Below are 17,539 nucleotides of genomic sequence, written 5' to 3'. Positions count from 1 at the left end.
TTATAAGCACTACCATCCCAACATGACAGCCACCCCTCCCACTGTACCAACAGGCAGGCCACAGTCTTACAAAGCAGCAGACCAACCTGGAAAGCTATTCCCACATTTTTTCCATATTGATAGGCAATCTCATGTACCACGGGGTCAGGGCATCCTAGGACAGAGACCTGAAACAGAAAGAGAATTCTGAAATGAGGAGCTGGCAGGCAGAGAAGCAAGGCAGCCAACCCCTGGCTGGAAGGGGTCATAAACCCATTCCCTTAAGAGGCAGTGGGGTTATGTATTATCAGGACACCAAACATGTACCACTGAATACAGCTGACCCATACATAATGCGGGGGTTACGGGTGCTGACCCCGTGCAGTCAAAAATCCATGTATAACTTTTGAACCCCCCAAAACCTGTTGACCAGAAATCTTACCAGTAACAGAAACTGCCCATTAACACGTTTTGTATGTTACCCTGTTTCCCCCAAAATAAGACCTAGCCAGACAATGAGCTCTAATGCGTCTTTTGGAGCAAAAATATAAGACCCGGTCTTATATAAGACCTGGTCTTAAAAATATGTGTATTTTGTACTATATTAGTACAATAAAGGAAGCTAGAGAAAAATATTAAGCTCCTAAGAGAAAATAAGTTTACAGTATTTATTGAAAAAAAATCCATGTATAAGTGGACCCGTGCAGTTCAAACCCATGTTATTCAAGGGTCAATGTACCTGTGTTTTTGTTTTTAATGAAAGGATTTCAGTTTCAGATTGTTTTCTTAAGTTCTAAGAAAACTATCCCTTTTTTCCCTTCTTTCACAGAATCAGCCCTCTTTTCCACTGCTTTGGAAAAACCGAATTACACTAGATCAGTTATGCTGGTCAACCTTTTTGACATGCAGAAGAAACACTCCAATTTGTGCAATACTGGCTTCCAGCACTCAGCAATTGTCCCAGTTGTGGGCTTTGTTATTTTTCTATGACTTCGTCCTTATTTTAGCGATACCTAATCATACACAGGATGTTGCCATGTTATTTCCCCATTTGTAGTCCTTTCTTTTAATAAGTTTTAGTGATTTCAATTATTTCTGAAATGCAGTTTTTTCTTGATATGTCTGTAATAGCCTCAAGCCTCATGCTTCAGACATAGATATTATTCTTTCATTATCCAAGGATCTTCACTGGTTCTACTGTTTCCCTATTTCTTTCATAAGTAGCAATGTCACTGTATAAAAACATTTTTCCTTTTCAGTGGGGGAGAAAATAGGACTTTTAGCTAAGTCTTTTTTTAAAACGCCAAAAAAAAACACTAGCTGGCACTGGCCCCTTGAGTGCATTTCCTGCTGCTCTGCTAAGCATGCTAAGCAGGCCCGGCCACATTTTCAGGAAACAAAGACGATAAAAAACAAAACAGGGAGGGGAGAGGCAAGTACTCCACAGGAGAGGAGGGGTCTAAATTGACCCTCCATGAGAAAGCCAGCTGGTACTCTTGCCTCCTTCCTGTGGGGGTCCCTGATGATAAAGAACCCTGTCCCCTAACTTCAGTCCCTCCCTCTGCTCAGGACCCCACTTTGCTCACGCCTCAGCACAGTACAGGAGTGTGGGCTCTGCAGTCAGCCTGCGGGGTGCCCTTGGCATGTTCCTTCATCTTTCTGGGCTTCACTTTCCTCGTCTGTGAACCGTGGGGTCAAAAGCGCTTACCTCATAGTGTTGCTCGCTGTGAGGAGTACAAGTGGCGCTACTTTTACCCCCTCAGCCGAGTGCCTGGCATTGTAATAACTCAGCATGTTTGCTGGTCCTGTTAAGACTCCTTCTCCCCACTTTCCCCACTGGATGCAGAACCAGGACCTGGGACGTGTCCATGCCCCTTTTCTATGTAACGCCAGACCACGTAATGTGCTCAGCCCTGAGAATGTTGGTGACTACTTAATGAAATCTGTGACTGTATAGTGTTTGGTGACACATCCTCCTCGATAAAAATGCACACATCCTGGAAGGTTAGGTGGCCACTCATGTGAGTGAATACACTCGTAACTGCCTTCAACGGCGAAGACCTCACCATAGCAGACACTGGTCCACGGGCTGTAGGGAGGGGATCCTCTTTTCAACTAAACTAAAGATTCTAAGAGACCACATGGGAGACAATTTAGACACTTTGAAAGAAGTCAATATATCCATCATATGCATCAACTTGGCTAAAAGAATGACCGAGTGGCAGATTTGGGCAGGCTGGGATATACTGAGCTCAGAACACAATGATTTCCCTTTTCTAGGCAGATATAATCCAGAAAGCAATCTTGCAGATGGGTTAATGCTGTTTCCTCAACCCAAAGCAGCACAGAAATGCACTTTGTTCCTGCAAAGTAAAAGATTTTTTAAAAATCCATTCTATTTCTAAACTCAATAAATTAAAACGGAGTATGTATGATGAGCACTTCGCATTATCTTCCTTAAACCTGACAGCATCCCATAAATATGTCCTTTGTGGTTGATGAACAGACAACTCACAAAAAAGTAAAGATATAAAAATGGCCTTTAAGCTACTGAAAAGATGGTCAACTTCAGCCAGAGAGGTGAGATGCCAATTAAAACTCCACGGTAATATAATTTCTTACTTATCAGATTGGCAAACTTTTAAAAGTCTTATTACACATTTAGTTGGTGAGGCTGTGGGGAAACAGGAAGACACCCTCACAAACTGCTGATGCCAACAGTGGAGACGCGTAACAGCGCAGCTCTTGTGGAGGCAACAAAACCACATCTATAATTACCTTGAGATACACCCTGAAGGCACCCCTCTAACAATACAAAGATACATTTACACAAGGTTATCACTCTGAATTCTTTGTAACTGTCAACTACTGGGAACCTAAATGCCTGTATATAGGAGTAGATGAGTAAACCACAGTAGGTGTTTCCCCGAAAATAAGACCGGGTCTTACATTAATTTTTGCTCCATTAGGGCGTATTTTCAGGGGCTGTCTTATTTTTTCATGTACAACAAGCTACATTTATTCAAATACAGTCATGTCATCATCTGGAACATCGTCATAATGTCCTAAATGTGTCCGTCTGGCTGACGATCTTAACTGGGCCTTATTTTTGGGGAAACACAGTAGATGTTTAAAAAATGAGGAAGATTCTATAAACCAACATGGAACGGTTTCCATAGTGTTGACTGAAGAAAGCAAGGTACAAAAGCAAGACAGACAAAAAAGCAGTGCAGCATACTACTTTTTGTTGTAAGAAAGAAGGGGTTATAACATACAGGTACGTCTACTCGTTTGTGTAAAAGCAAACAGGAAGGGGGGAACCATAAACTAATGAGCATGGTGACCTACAGGGTGGGTGGGAAGGACGGGGAGTGGGAATGAGAGGGGGGGTGAGAAAGCACTTCAGCTTTTGGTACAGCTGATTTTTGGGAGCTACACGAATGTTTCACACTCAAAACCAAAAACCAAAATCAGTAAGAATGGGAGGAAACCCCTAAAATGGAATAAAAACTGTATTTCACCTAACTATATTTCAAATAACCACACTGAAATGGGGGGAGAAAGGTAACTTTTGAACACAGAATTTTGACTATATTATTTTCGGACTAAAGACAAAAGAAACTGTAAACAAATACTGAACTGTTAGCTACTAGGGTTGTTTTTCACAGAAATGGGAGTTACCAGTTTTTAAGCTCCTGTAGTGTAGTCTTGGATTGAGCAAATAAATGTGTTGTAGAGAATGGGGGCCAGGTTTTGCACTGTTGGGGAAGGGAGTTAAAAAAACGTAAAGACAGAATGATGGACTAAATCATGCATCCTCAATGGATTTGGAGCAATCAGCATGATACCTCATGGTTTTGAAGATACAGATGGATTATTAAAAAAAGATATACACGTATCTACATACATGTATTATACAGACATGTATTTCCTAGCTCTGGCCAATGGGAGGCCTAGAAACAATGACAGTAGCACCCAGATCTTGGTTTCTAAATATTATTTTCCACCAAAAGGAGCCAGGGCTCCTTGAAGAAATGACAGCTCCCAGTGCTGGAAAGGACAAGATGAGTCTGCTAGAAATGAAGGAAGTGCTGAAAGAATGACAGGGATATGTTAACAGCACACAAGAGCCAGGTTCGAGGGCCTTTCCCTTGGTCAAATATGGGACAACTGAGCATTAAATAATAAAGGGCTATAATCCATAGAATAAAATAAGAATCCAAGAGTCCATATAGGCAAGGTCTTCCTTAAAATAGAATACCAACTCTACCGTAGAAGCATGATGTAGAAGGAATGATGGAATTGAACTGCCATTTGGCAACCAGCATAGTAATAACTGCCTCAGGAAAGAATCATAAAGATGCTAAAACCAGACAGTGACAGTTTGATAAGAAACAGAATATTCACATAGTCTCAAAATGCCTCTCCCAAATAGAAAACAATAGTAACTTGAAAGTGAAGAAACCTGGCAGACACCACCCTGATCAAGTGACCAAAGCGAACATCGTCAGTAATAGGATAAAGGAACCGTTCCAGAATCAAAGAGACTAAAGAGTCATGACAACTAAATGCAACATGAGATCATGGATTGGATCTTGCACCAGAAAAAAATTGTTTCCCTTTGTTACAACAGTATTAGGACAACTGGCACAATTCAAATAAAGTCTATCTGTAGATTAGATAAGAATATCACAACTGAAAAATAGTGTTCTGCAAATTATGAACCGTAAAACAAAATTCGGTGGTGGCACTCTGTATCTTTGAAAAAACAATAGGAAGATAGCCCACTGATTCCAGGCCACACACAGCACTGGAGAGAGTATCAATTCAGAAAAAAAGAAAAAGAAAAAAACTAATGCAGGATTACCATATGAGTTCTGGGTTCAAATCCCAGCTCAGCCACTTTCACACTGAAAACACTGGATGGGGCCACTGGACCTCTCAAATCTCATTCCAATCAGATTTTCTGGAGACCAAGTCATGCCCTTCACTGGTAAGCTACAGAATGTACTCTGTATGACTGTGTGAATGTACTCTGTATGACTGTGTGTGTGTGTGTGTGTGTGTGTGTGTATAAATAAATAAATAAATAGCCCATCATCTTTTAAGGTTACTTCTATTTTAATATAATCAGTGTCACAAAACAATCCGAGACAGGTCTCTCTTAGATTTTAATACTATTTCCACTAAAATGCAATGAGTTAAGAAATGGTGTCCTTCGTAGAATGAATTATAAGCTACTAAATTTCCTTTAAATTCCCTAACATTGTGGAGTTCCATTAGTTCTTCTGTAACAATTGTGATGTTTCAATTTTCCTTAACCCCCGTTTTGGCATCTCTAATTTGCCTTGCATGCAGGACTACATAAAAATAGCGATTTTGAATATATAACACCTCTAGAATATTTCTACCCATAGGCACTTAAATATAGAAACTTGTATTCAGAGCACTATGATTTTGCTTTATTCTAACAGCGAGGGAGGTTAGGAGTAAGTCCCACACAAGTGGGTAGTTCTGGGGTGATGCCAGCACGCCTCCTAGTGGACAGCGCAGAACACTTCATTTTTAATAAGGGTCGGGCCATGTTAACATTCACATCCACTGTTTTACTTGTTAATCCGCGAAGAACGAAGGGCTCTTTATAAACGGATACATGTGCTGCTACGTCTTTAGCTTCCTAAGCAGAGGACAGTGACTACAATGAAGCCTTTCCTTGGGAACCTGAGTCCCTCTCCTCGGCGCCTTCACAGAACGTGATCACTGAGTCCCTCAGTTCCCATTCGGGCCCCAGGGCTGTGGCTGTGGGATGTTCGCTTCGTGTGGACAAGGGCTTTGTGTTTCCTCTACCTCTAGTGCTTCTAACTGCAGTCTGACGCTGGTGAAATCATCAGCGAGCATCCCTGAATGAGGGCCTCATGAGGATGGGTCTTCCATCTTCATGGAAATTTTGGCCGTCAGTGAAACAGCGTTACGGTGCCCATTTTAAATAGGTCATTCTTTTAGTTGGCACTCCAGTGGCTATCATATTTTCATCCGTCATTTTTTAAAAAAACTTGCCATTTCTTGGAAATAAAAAAATAATAATAATAATAACCCTTTCAATAAAGACAAAAGCGGCTGAAATCGTGGCCAGCATATTCTACATAATTCACATTCCTTCGGGTTTCAATTAGGTCTTTTTTAGGAAGAAAATGTCCTCATTCTTTTCTGGCTCACAAGTATACATTTTTTGACTGTTGGCAAGGGACTTTTTCACCTGAGGGGCCTGAGAAAAAGCTCTCTTTAACTGTAATTATGTTAAGAGTGTATCATGACAGCCATGGGAGTTTGCTCCTTATAGGCCTTTCTTTCTTGTCGCTTTAATTACAGGGGACCGTTACTTGCCCAGGTTCCACCTCAGTTGCTCTGTTAGGCTGACACACCGTCAGATGAACAGTTCTATGGTGAAAACAGTCTCTTATTTACGGGTGGCACTGAAAACCACACATTTTATAGTCTACAGATTAAGGATAATGCTGATTTTTTTTTTTTTTTTTTTAGACAACTATGTGGAGAGTGGAGGGAAAGCAAGGGAAAGAATAAGTTAAGGTTCACACTCAATTTATAGCCTGAAGAAATATGGCGTGTTTATATTTCATTCAAAAATACTGGCAGGATCTACTACTCATAAAAAAGGATGAAGAACACTATTACAATCTGATACTGTTGTTAGATATTTTCTCCTGGGTAAATATTGTATTTAAGAGCACAGCACTAATTACCTTTTTAAAGGTAAAATGTCAGAAATAGTATGTGGACAACAATCATGAGAGAAGTGATTTGTGATAAGTTGTTCAAAAGGTTGCATAGCTTGGAAAGTAGATTGGGTGACTAAAGCTTATTTTGATTCGACTTGGGAGGAAAGATGAAAAGCAAATGACTGCATAAGCAAAAGAAGATGGCAAAAATGAAAACCAAAGCAGAAATTCTCTGCTGTTTGGGATTCATTCTTTTCTCAGTGACCTCTTGGGATTTTGGTTACTATTTTTAAGGTTCTGCAGTGAAATGTTTTTCTAGGAGAATTAGCTCCCTAGAAAGAGCCATGAGGCTTTTATTTATTTATTTTTTTTAACTTGAAAAAAGACAGAACGTACATACTGCTTTACAACTGTTGGCTATCAGACTTGCAGTCTTCTTGAAGGTCTTTTCAAGGTAGTGCGCAAATCTTTCATTCTCATTCTCTTTTGACCCTAGCTGAAGAAATTCACCTATAAAGAAGGAAAGGGGTCATTTGAGACATGGTCTTATTGCCTGGCTAAATACTAAGATGGAATAAAAAAGAAGAAAAGTCAGAATTAACTTACCACGCACCAGATCTTCAATAACTTGGGTTAAAATAGATATAACAGTTGTATTTCCAATTCGTGCCAGAGCTATAGATGCTGCAGAAAGAATTAAATCTCCAGCAAGAACAGCCTAGAAAAGAAAAAAAAACCTTTCAGAGAAAAGTGTCAGAGTAACTGTGCCAAGAATGAAGTTACTTCTCAGAAGGTACAAACAAAATGGGAGGGAGGGGTCATCTTGGATTGTTTTTACCCTTTTTCTTCCTCAGTAGGATTATGTAATAATCAGTCACAGATTTGGAACACCATTTGGACAGGTTTGGTTCTGAAAGATTACCTAGTCTATCTCTCCACCTCAGAACTGAAGAAATGATGTCTGGAGATGGAAATTCTCTTACCCTGTATGTAGTTCACCCCTTTGTCCCGCCAAGAAGCGGCTGCCTTCAGTTTAGTTACGCTGGGCCATTTGCTTTTCCCTCAAACTATCTTCTTGTGCCTTTGCATTTACTGCTTCTTCTGCCCAAAAAGGCCTTCCCCTTCTTCATCTAGCGCTCATTTACATAATTCGTTCGGATGTTGTCTCCAGGAAGTCCACTCAGATCCCTCAGTCTGGTCAGATACCTCTCTTTGGGGGAGCACAGCACCCCTCCTCACACACTGCTGTCTGCACTTTTCCTCAATCAGGATTTCCTATTTACTGAACTCCTTCAGGGTTCAGACGGGGAATCACCTCATCTAGTACTATAGTCCACCCCAGTGCAGGGCAAGACACTTTACTCAATGAAACCAAGGAATCGGGGCCCCAAGTTCAATGCTTTCTGCACTATACTTACCCTGCCCTACACTGTCCCTCATTCCTGGACAAAATATCCTTCCCACTAGATAAGCAATATTTTTCCAATCTTCTTTAGGTTGTGAGTAGATGTCTGTACTGTATTTGCAACTAATTATAAATTATATGTAATTGAGTTATATGCTGTGATCAAATACACTAATTTGTTTGTATATTGAAGTATTATGCTATAAAATAGTTATAAATGCTAGTTATAAATTTTAATTCATAGAATTTTCAACGTAACCACATTTTAAGTTTTTATTGTGACTATTGGTTTTCCAGTAACCAAACTTAGTGTTCACTATGTTTACCAATTAATCATCATGTATATGACATATGATATCTCAATATAAATATACATATACATTTATAAAGCCATTTTGCAATTACGATATATATGTACATGCACATAGTCATCCATCTGTGCTACATCATTAGCAGCTGAACGCTTGGATCTCTAGGCTTTTACCACCTTCTTTTCCTGGTCATGGGGATCCTGTAGGCCAGAAGCTTCCAGCACATGGTACCCGATTGGGGCTGGCTGGGCTGAGGAGTTCAACAGAGGCAGGGCTGGGAACCCAGGCAGGGTCACGGGGGCTCATGCCCTACACGCTGAATGATTTTTTTTGTATCGGGAACACAGTTGTTTTGGTTGAGACAGAAAAGGGGAGGAGACTGGCAGGGGGCCTTGTGGAGGCAGAGCAGTCTCACAGCTCAAAGAGGCAGGTGACAGTGGTAAACACCTTCTTTCACCCACTCTCAGAAAGAGGCGACCAGGGAGGCAGTCGCACAGGGGACTGGTCAGGAAGACCTTAATTTGTTCTCTTCATCCTCCTCCCTGACCAAGTGCTCAAATAAGGCTGAGGACAGGCCCTCAACACAGACAGCTGACTGCAGGGACACATCACAAAGTTACCCACAACTTCTCCAAAGCAAAACTCCACCCTCTTTGTACCAACATTCTGATGTATAGAATTCTGTCAATAGGACACAAAACCTTTTAATCAAAAATTTGAAATAAAAGGCTTACAAATGAAATTGCAGGGCTCGATTACACAACAAAGTCAAGGACATGAAAGCAAAACCAGCATGTAAAGGTAACAAAGAACATATTTCTCTTTTAATTAGGGCAATTAGAAAACAGCAGGAACCAGGTGCCATCAGTATGTGAGGGAGGGGAAGGTGAGGAGAGGGAAACCTTGTTTCTATCAATGTTTGGTTTGGGGCAGGACGGCCAATGGCAGGGCGTGTGTGCTGGGAGGGGCCAGCTCCCCGAAGGCCCCGACACCTTCACTTTCACTTGTTCAACTGCATTCCCATTCTTCAACTCATGATTTAAACATCCTCAAACAAATTCCTCATTTCACACACCCTCTTCAAGAAATGCTAATAAAATAATATGGGAATGTGCTTTAAAATATACATATATGAAACGATACCATTCAGAATGCTTCTATTTCAAAAGGTAAAATTTTCATTGTAAAACAGTTTCCCTTTGATATAGTTAGTTTTTATTTTCAAAGATTTATTTATTTTTTTGTTTTTTTAAGTTTTATGATATTCTTACACATGGCAGTCAATAAAATGGTTAAGGAATTAAAATGAATCTGTACAATGTATGATTCCTCATGAATTGTGATTTTTGAAATAACTACCGAAACCCCTTTCTTTATAATCAAAAGGAATTCTATAGAAAACTGACTAACTGGAAATACTAAGTTTATTTTTCTACAGTATTATCTATCATCCAGTTTCTGTGCACAGATAAGGCATGAATACTATTTAGAAAGTTGGAAGACCACATAGGAGGAAGCATAATTTTTTAAAAACGTTTTTTTTTCAAATTTACTTTAAGTGTGTTTTTCCAGGACCCATCAGCTCCAAGTCAAGTACTCGTTGTTTCAATCTAGCTGTGGAGGATCTAGATGCGGGGATCGAACTCGCAACCCTGGTGTTACCAGTATCACGCTCTAACCAACTGAGCTAATGGGCCGCCCCGGGAAGCATAATTTTTCAAATAAGACAAATCTGAAAAATAAATGCAATGCAAAGTGCAAGTGATTTGATAGTCAAGATTAAAAAACACAAAAAAACCCATACCTTCTTTTCACCCCAGATCTTATTAACTGTGTGTTTTCCTCTCCGAGAACTTGCATCATCGATAACGTCGTCGTGAACCAGACTAGCAGTGTGGATCATTTCTGCAATTAAGGCTATGGCACGCTGGCTGGCTTGCACATCTCTAGTTAACAGAAAGCAATGCTTTTTAACAGAGACGCCGCCTAGAACCTTCTCAGCAATCATCTTGTGAAAACTGGACATCAGATCTAGGACAAAGAATTTTATTTCTCTAAGAGAAACTGTACAAACACTTTGGCTTCCCTACAAAGCCACTTGGAGAACATTTTAAAAATGCATAAGATATTGTTTTATGCCAAGACAATGTTCTATGGATAAGAAGTAGAAGTTGTATGATGAACAAAAAAGATGATGATATCGCAGAAGTCTGGTAATCAGGCTGAAGAATCATCTTTGTGTCTTATATTAGTGGTCGGTCTTGGTCAGTTGATCAAGCTTACAATTAGGTTACAATTAAATTTCAGGGTGGATGGGGAAGATAGGTGAGAAGCATTCTAAAAAAAGTGTAAAGAGAACCAATGATCACTATGTTTCATACTGTCTTAAATGGTTAGTAAAGAAGACCTCAATAACCAAGGCAGAATTTTTGTAAAAACTTTCTTCCAATTCGTAACCTTTACATTAGAAATTTATACTTTTATTTCCTAGATTTAACAAACTACAGGATAAACACTCTCAAGAAGATACATAGAAATGAGTCTTACGGTTAAAAGGGAATGCCCCCAGTTTCTTTTTAATCACCATTTTTATCATCTCCATCATGTATGAAAATTTTTAAAAACTGAATTTCAAGAAAATCAAACTGGAGAAATAGTCAAGTAAATTTTTTGAACTCAAACATATGCCTGACTTAAACACATGTTAACCAAATGTTTCATTTACTCCAATAGTTTACTTTTCAAATATCATCAAGTTATCTCTTGAGTGGAGAAAAGAGAGAGGGGCACTAAAATATGACATTTTCTTGAAAAACTCTGAACATCTGTAAAAGATAGTGTTCCTTCTGATTCCTCAGACCTGGCAGAAAACAATGGAACATGAAGTGTAGCTACATTAGAGATGGTGGAATTTAGCTACAAACACTAAATCAGCATGAGAGTATCTTCCAATCTTGCTCTAAATATAATTTTATAATACGATGCCTTGCCCGCTCCTCTTACTTTAGAGCTAAACCACAGACCCTTCCAAATACTTTTAGCCCAGAAATCAATCGTAAAGTGCTGATCATTATTTATTAATATGTCACCATCATAACAGTTCTAAATATATCCAGATCACAACACATTCTTCCAAGTAGGAAAAAGTAAAGCAACGGAGGGTAGGGACAAGTCATGTTATGAAACCACTTTTGTAAATGAGAAAATGGAGGTCCAGATGGCTTCTAAGAGCTTTCTGAGTCCCTCAGTGAGACACATACAGATGCTGTATTAGGAAGTTTGGACCTTAAATATTTTTCAGGTAAGTTTATTGGGCCCTATCTTATATGAGTTGAATACAGAGGCAAAGATGTAGACTTCCAAAGTTGTTTTGTAATATGAAGGCTATTTTTTAGAATATTTTCTCAGCTGGATTTCAGTCTAATAAAATATACCCTTCCTACTGGTTAGTGGTAGAATTTACCTTACAACAACTGTGAAGGCCTCAGCCTTTCTCACGCATTCAAAACTTGGGTATCACTTCCATTATCACAAACTGTCAGCAGACAAGGGTTCCCGCCGGGAACTTGCAATAAAATGGCAGTGCTCACTGAGAAAGTAAAGTTTTTAGTAATTTGAAGACAGTAAAACAACAAAGATTTCTTAAAATATTTTTAAATTTTGTAGACTACATGTATATGAAAATGCCATTTTGCATGGTTAAATTCTCGACGGATGAAATCACGATTCTTGCTTAGAATATTATTTGGCATTGTGACACAGCCCCTACATAGAATAAGCATCCCATTTTAGATGCTTTATTATTTTATCTAGTGTACTTTTTCCTATACAATTTTAGGTTTCAATGTGTGTCGGCTTATATCTGCAAAATACCGCCACTGCTTATCCGTCACACAGCAAAATGGTGGGACAGATCACTATAATTTGCAGATTACAAATAATCTCACACCGTCTTGAAAATGAACTCTCCAAAGTGCCCATCTGAGTCATGCCTTCAACAAGCTGGGCACCATTTCTGCTTCCTGCTGTGAAAGATCCGCCACACTTTCCCAGCTTCTCAGAGAGGTGCTAAGAAAAGCCAGACAGGCGAGACAGCACGAAGAAGGGAGGCCCTAAGCCTTGAAGGTTGGCCGTGCCCTCTGTGTCTCACACCTGCAAGAGTACGCTATCAATCAGCACGCCCTCAGGGCATGTGTTTCTTCTTCATCAGATTTAAAAACAAAAAATCTATAAGAATAGTTTCAAGCATAGACAAAAACAGATGAAACAATAGAACGACTCCTCTATTTCTATTTTGAAATGTTCTTCTGTTGGTCTCTTCCGACAACTCTAAAAATAAGTGTTTCACTTTGCTTGTTAGAACTCTGAGAGGCTTAGTGTTTCTTAAATGTCTCCCACTGCTCCACCACATAGGGATCAATACTCTTGAAAATGCTGGCGGAGGCCTCAGACACACTGAGTCAGAATCTAATAGTGGGGCTCAGGACTCTCCATTTAAAAAAAGCATGCCAGGTGATTCTGACACACAAAATTTAGGGAACACTGCTCTGTTTAGTGGCGGCATTCATTTTGATTTACTGTAAGCCAGAATGGAAGCTTTTCCTAAGAAGAGTTTGGAACAGGCTCAGCCTTTACTGATCCACTGTTCTGATGCCTATAAATTCTGGGCTAATGGAATGAGAGTCTGTCCTGCCCCAAAGATGACCTGAAACTTGGGGCCTTATGCCAATGCCCCTCCCGAGTCTCTTCACAGCCAAAGAGCAGCAAGGCTCACTTGCTCTGAAAAACACAATCATGGGAGGTGACACTTTCCTCTTATCCTTTGCAACACTATGAGTTTTAAAAGGCGTGAATAGAACTTCATCAGTTTAGTACGAAACAAACTCACTGCTGAAATTGCAAAGTTCGCTCTCCCTACCTCTCTCTAGAAAATTCTCAGGATGTAGATTGCATTTTCTAGTTCTTCCCTGCTAAAAGTTCACATATTCAAGTTTCAGTATGCGCAACAATATAACCTTACAGACTCAAATCGATTTTGTCTTTATCTGCCACTGACTTGATTTGCTACAAGTTTGGATTCTTCAACTACTGAGATTGTGGAATGTGCTCTGATTTACCCTCTGGTCTGTTCTGTCAGGCCTGGGGGGCCCAGAAGAGGCATCTCTAGAGGATGGACAAGCCCCACCAGGCCCCACTTCTGGCACAGAGGTAATATGATGTAATGATAGGGTTTGCATTAGCTTCCTGTGGCTGCTGTGATAAATGACCACAAACTCGGTGGTTTAAGACATTCTCTCACAGAGAGGCCAGAAGTCTGAAAAGTCACTGGGCTGAAATCGAGGTGTCAGCTAGGCCATGCTCCCTCTGGAGGCTCCAGGGCAAAAGGCTTTCCTCACCCCTTGCAGCTTCTGGTGGCTGTTGGCAGGCTTTGGCTTGTGGCCACATCACTCCGACTGCCATCGTCTCACCTCCCTGCTCATCTCCCTCTGCCTCCCTCTCATAGAAATACATGCAATGGCACTTAAGGCCCATCAGATAATCCAGGATAATCTCCCCATTTCAAGATCCATTCTGGGCACTACCTTTAAAGGGTGTGGAGCAGGAGGAGTTCCTGAAAATGCCTCCCTCTCTGCCTCTCATCTTCGGCTTTCTATTTCTGTTTCCTGGCCTTGGTCTCTGGCCACTGCCATCGTGTTCCCTTTTCCCGTATTCCTTCCTGGCACATTGGGCATGACGTCAAGGTGCCTTCCATTTGCGGAACGGAAGAATGCAGGAGGGGTGCCCGTGAGCTCAGACTGATTTAGCAGGTCATTACCCTTGGTGACTGGATGAACCCAAACGAGCACACCAGGCTCAGAGTGAAGTCTGTCTCTCTTTGGTGGGAATAGCTTGAAGCTTGATCCCAATAATCATGGATTTATTAGCAGTTTAAGTATCGAGAGAAAAGAACTGCCATCTAAGAGCAGCAGTTCCTGTACATTTTCAGATTTATTTCCAGATAAAATGGATGCCTGCAAAGCAACATTATAAATGATGCAGGTTTCATGCTGTTGTTTATTTTCTGGCCACTGAAGAAGCACCGTCTAAGTGTGGGGTCTTTGCATACACAGGGAACAACCCACCACAACGCTATCTTGGATCTATAGCTTATACAGGCTGCTCTGCACGGGGCTTTCCCCACAGGGTCCACAGTGCTACAGACCAATGCAGCACTCGGTTTTTTCCAATGGGGCATGGCTAATTCTAAGTGTAGGAGTCGATTCCTTTAGTGATGGTGGGTGCTGGAAGAGGGTGCACACAGCACATTCAAATGTCCTGTGGCCCTCCTGCTCTCACTGAGATTCTCCTTATGCTTGGGTTTGACCTCACCAATAAAATGGAAGACCACGTGGTAATCAAAACCTCCCCCATCTCAGCAGGTACGCCTTCTCATAGACTTTATTTACCTCAAGATCCATTTTAGTAAGCATGGACACAACAAAAGTGCCATCTCCTAGTAAGACAAAAACCTTTCTTTTGGCACCAACCTTCGTGCTTATCCTGTAAAAAGCGACAGCAGTAGCCAGCTCAATTATTTGGAACACATGGAAACCAATGGTTCTAGAATCGTCAGTGGCTGGAGTTGCAATGACTGTTTTGTTTCAGTCTTCCCAGGGCAGGCTTTTGTAATTCCCTTTGTCTTTACCGAGACTCATAAACGTTACCTCCTCTGAAGATAAGGTTTTTGTCACACTTGGATTCTTGACCTATTATCCAATGTGAAAACTGCATGATATAATTTGCACCATCTAATCGCATGTCTAGCTTTTTAAAGTGGACGAGTGGGATTCAATACCTCTTGACTATTTGCACAATCAAGACCAACAGCTGTGTGCTCAGTACCACGGCAGTGACTGTGTTATCCCAATCACTGGCAGTAATCAGGGCTGGAAGATTGCCACATGGGAGGGAACGGATGGTGCCAAGGTCCGTAAGAGTCCCTTCCTTCAGTGAGGTTGCTAAGCAGGATAGCTTCGGCTTGTTTGAGAAAAGATTAGACTCTCCAGCTGTGTTGTACTCAACGCGTAGAGCAATTTTACAGAAATCTATTTCCTGTAAGGCTCACTTTTGATCTGGATTGTTTGATCGAGTCAGTCCTGACATACTTAGTGGAGGCTAGTTTGGGTTTTGCTGAACTCTGCTGTGGGTGGGGTTCTCTGGGAGGCAGACTGAAGCTGAAAGTACAGGATGTCTCCTCAGGAGTGCCCTTGGGGACACTCCTGATGGGGCGAGAGGAGGAAACAGGCCTGGGCAGAACCCAGAACCCACCACAACGCTGTTTTCTGGACCTTTCAAGGCTGAGTCACCTGTTGTGTGTATTCCTACCTCACCCACCCAGGGACTGTGGCTATCAGAATACAGAAAGGAAAAATAAAGATTGGGTCTTAAGCTTTTGGGGACCATACTGCCCTTTGAAAATATAAGCTATGGATACTTTTCCCCAGAAAAGTGCAAATACGCAGAGAATTTTGCATACAATTCTAAAGGACTCACAGACCCCATAACTCCCATGGGCCTTAAGTTAAGAAGTCCCAGGGAACATTTAGTGGATGACTGAAAAGCTGAGTAAAGGAAAAAGAAAATCAATAAGTCGTTTTTTCCTCTCTCTATTTCCTAAAGTATCTGTTCTATTCTGTCTTCTCTAATCCCCTCCAGAATTACTGGTCACCTATTTAATACACATCTCACAAGCAAGAAAATGGTGTGTGATAGGAGCCGTTCAACTTTGTCAAACGATAAAGCAGGTCTCTCTCAGTTCAGCCATCATGAATGAGCAAGCCGGTGAAGAACTGGAATGGGTTCTGGCGACCGCTGGTGGCACTGGCCAGAAACAGAGGCTGCGTGTGGTCCTGCTCCTGAATCTTCAGCTATCTTTGCTCCATACTGTTCTCAGCCTTTCTCAGCAAGCGAAATCAGATGGCCCAGCTCTTCAGAAGTTCTCCCTGCAAGCCATCTTCTTGCTTAAAGTAGCATGGAACGAACAGCTAGATGTTTAGTCCGTGAAGAGGCTGATCCAAAAGGGACCTTAGGGAAGATTCTTATTCTCAAGATTGGGGCTTGAAGGGTAATAGAGCTGGGATACTGTACCGCCTAAATGCACGCCACAATTACAACTCCCAGCTCCAAGCTGGGGTCAGCTCTGCAGTGTGCCTTCGGCAGGCCACAGGCTCCACTTAAACAGGGAGAATGATGCTGCAGCTCTGTCCCTGGAGAGGGCATTCTTGAACTCACTTTTTGAACTAGCAATGCCTTTCCTGTGTTATATTCTCCCATGTGTTCTGCAACCAACAGTTTATACAGTGTCAGTTAAGCAAACTGAAAAACTCGCACCTGTGAGGATAATAGCGTAGTTAGAGCAGTGCAGAGGACTTTCCTTTGCGGGTTATCTGAGACCAACGAACTGCATTATGTATTAAGCTGAGAAATTAAAACTGCAAACACATATTCTCCCTAGACCAGTGGTTCTCAACCAGGGATGATTTTGCTCTGCAGGGGACACTTGGTAATGTCTGGACACATTTTTGGTTGTCACCATCTGGGGGGGTGGGCACTACTGGCATCTAGTAGAGGCCAGGGCTGCCACTTCCTCCTACAGTGCACAGGACAACCTCACCCACCAACAAGAATGAGCTGGTCCAGACTGTCAGCAGTGCCAACGCAGAGAACCCCTGCTCTAGACCACATGAGATGGACTTCGCTTGGTTTAGAGCGAGCATTTCTGCTGCCCTGCCTTCCAAGTGAAGTGAAAGTAAGACTGATGACGGTGGAAAGGTCACTGCCAGAGACGTTACTCCCTGTTCAAACTAGACTGGGAGCGCTTTGAAAGTCTCAGGGTGAATGGGAGGCACCCCTGAGCCTGGGGTGAAGTGTTAGAGCTATAGGGAGGGGCATAGCACCAGGGCACCAGCGGCTATGGTGGGCAGAGGTGAGCACCACTAAGATGCTCCTTCTTACAGGTTCCTTAAATTTAGTGCTGACAAATCTTTGGCGTTCCTGAACCAATAGTATTATCTATTGAGAAAAGGGAACATAATACAAATGTTCAACACTAGGGAAATGTGTAAGTC

The 17,539-nt window shown here is 41.5% G+C and overlaps 1 protein-coding gene across 2 annotated transcripts in view; it reads right to left on the bottom strand.

The window, feature by feature from the left end:
• Positions 1 to 17,539, bottom strand: part of PDSS1 (decaprenyl diphosphate synthase subunit 1) — a 36,293-nt gene that overhangs the window by 8,927 nt on the left and 9,827 nt on the right. The window contains exons 5-8 of one of the 2 annotated variants that reach the window (XM_033100629.1): positions 10,237 to 10,378; positions 7,323 to 7,434; positions 7,117 to 7,226; positions 87 to 167 (exon numbers count right to left, since the gene is read on the bottom strand). In XM_033100629.1, the coding sequence (XP_032956520.1) occupies positions 87 to 167; positions 7,117 to 7,226; positions 7,323 to 7,434; positions 10,237 to 10,378 (445 nt within the window). Of the gene's footprint in view, positions 1 to 86; positions 168 to 7,116; positions 7,227 to 7,322; positions 7,435 to 10,236; positions 10,464 to 17,539 lie in introns of both variants that reach the window. The other variant, XM_033100630.1, reaches the window with a different exon arrangement.

Source organism: Rhinolophus ferrumequinum (assembly GCF_004115265.2).
Source record: "Rhinolophus ferrumequinum isolate MPI-CBG mRhiFer1 chromosome 5 unlocalized genomic scaffold, mRhiFer1_v1.p scaffold_110_arrow_ctg1, whole genome shotgun sequence".
NCBI classification, from domain to species: domain Eukaryota; kingdom Metazoa; phylum Chordata; class Mammalia; order Chiroptera; family Rhinolophidae; genus Rhinolophus; species Rhinolophus ferrumequinum.
The sequence above is the reverse complement of the archived record's forward strand: the minus strand, read 5'-3'. Positions and strand labels throughout refer to the sequence as shown.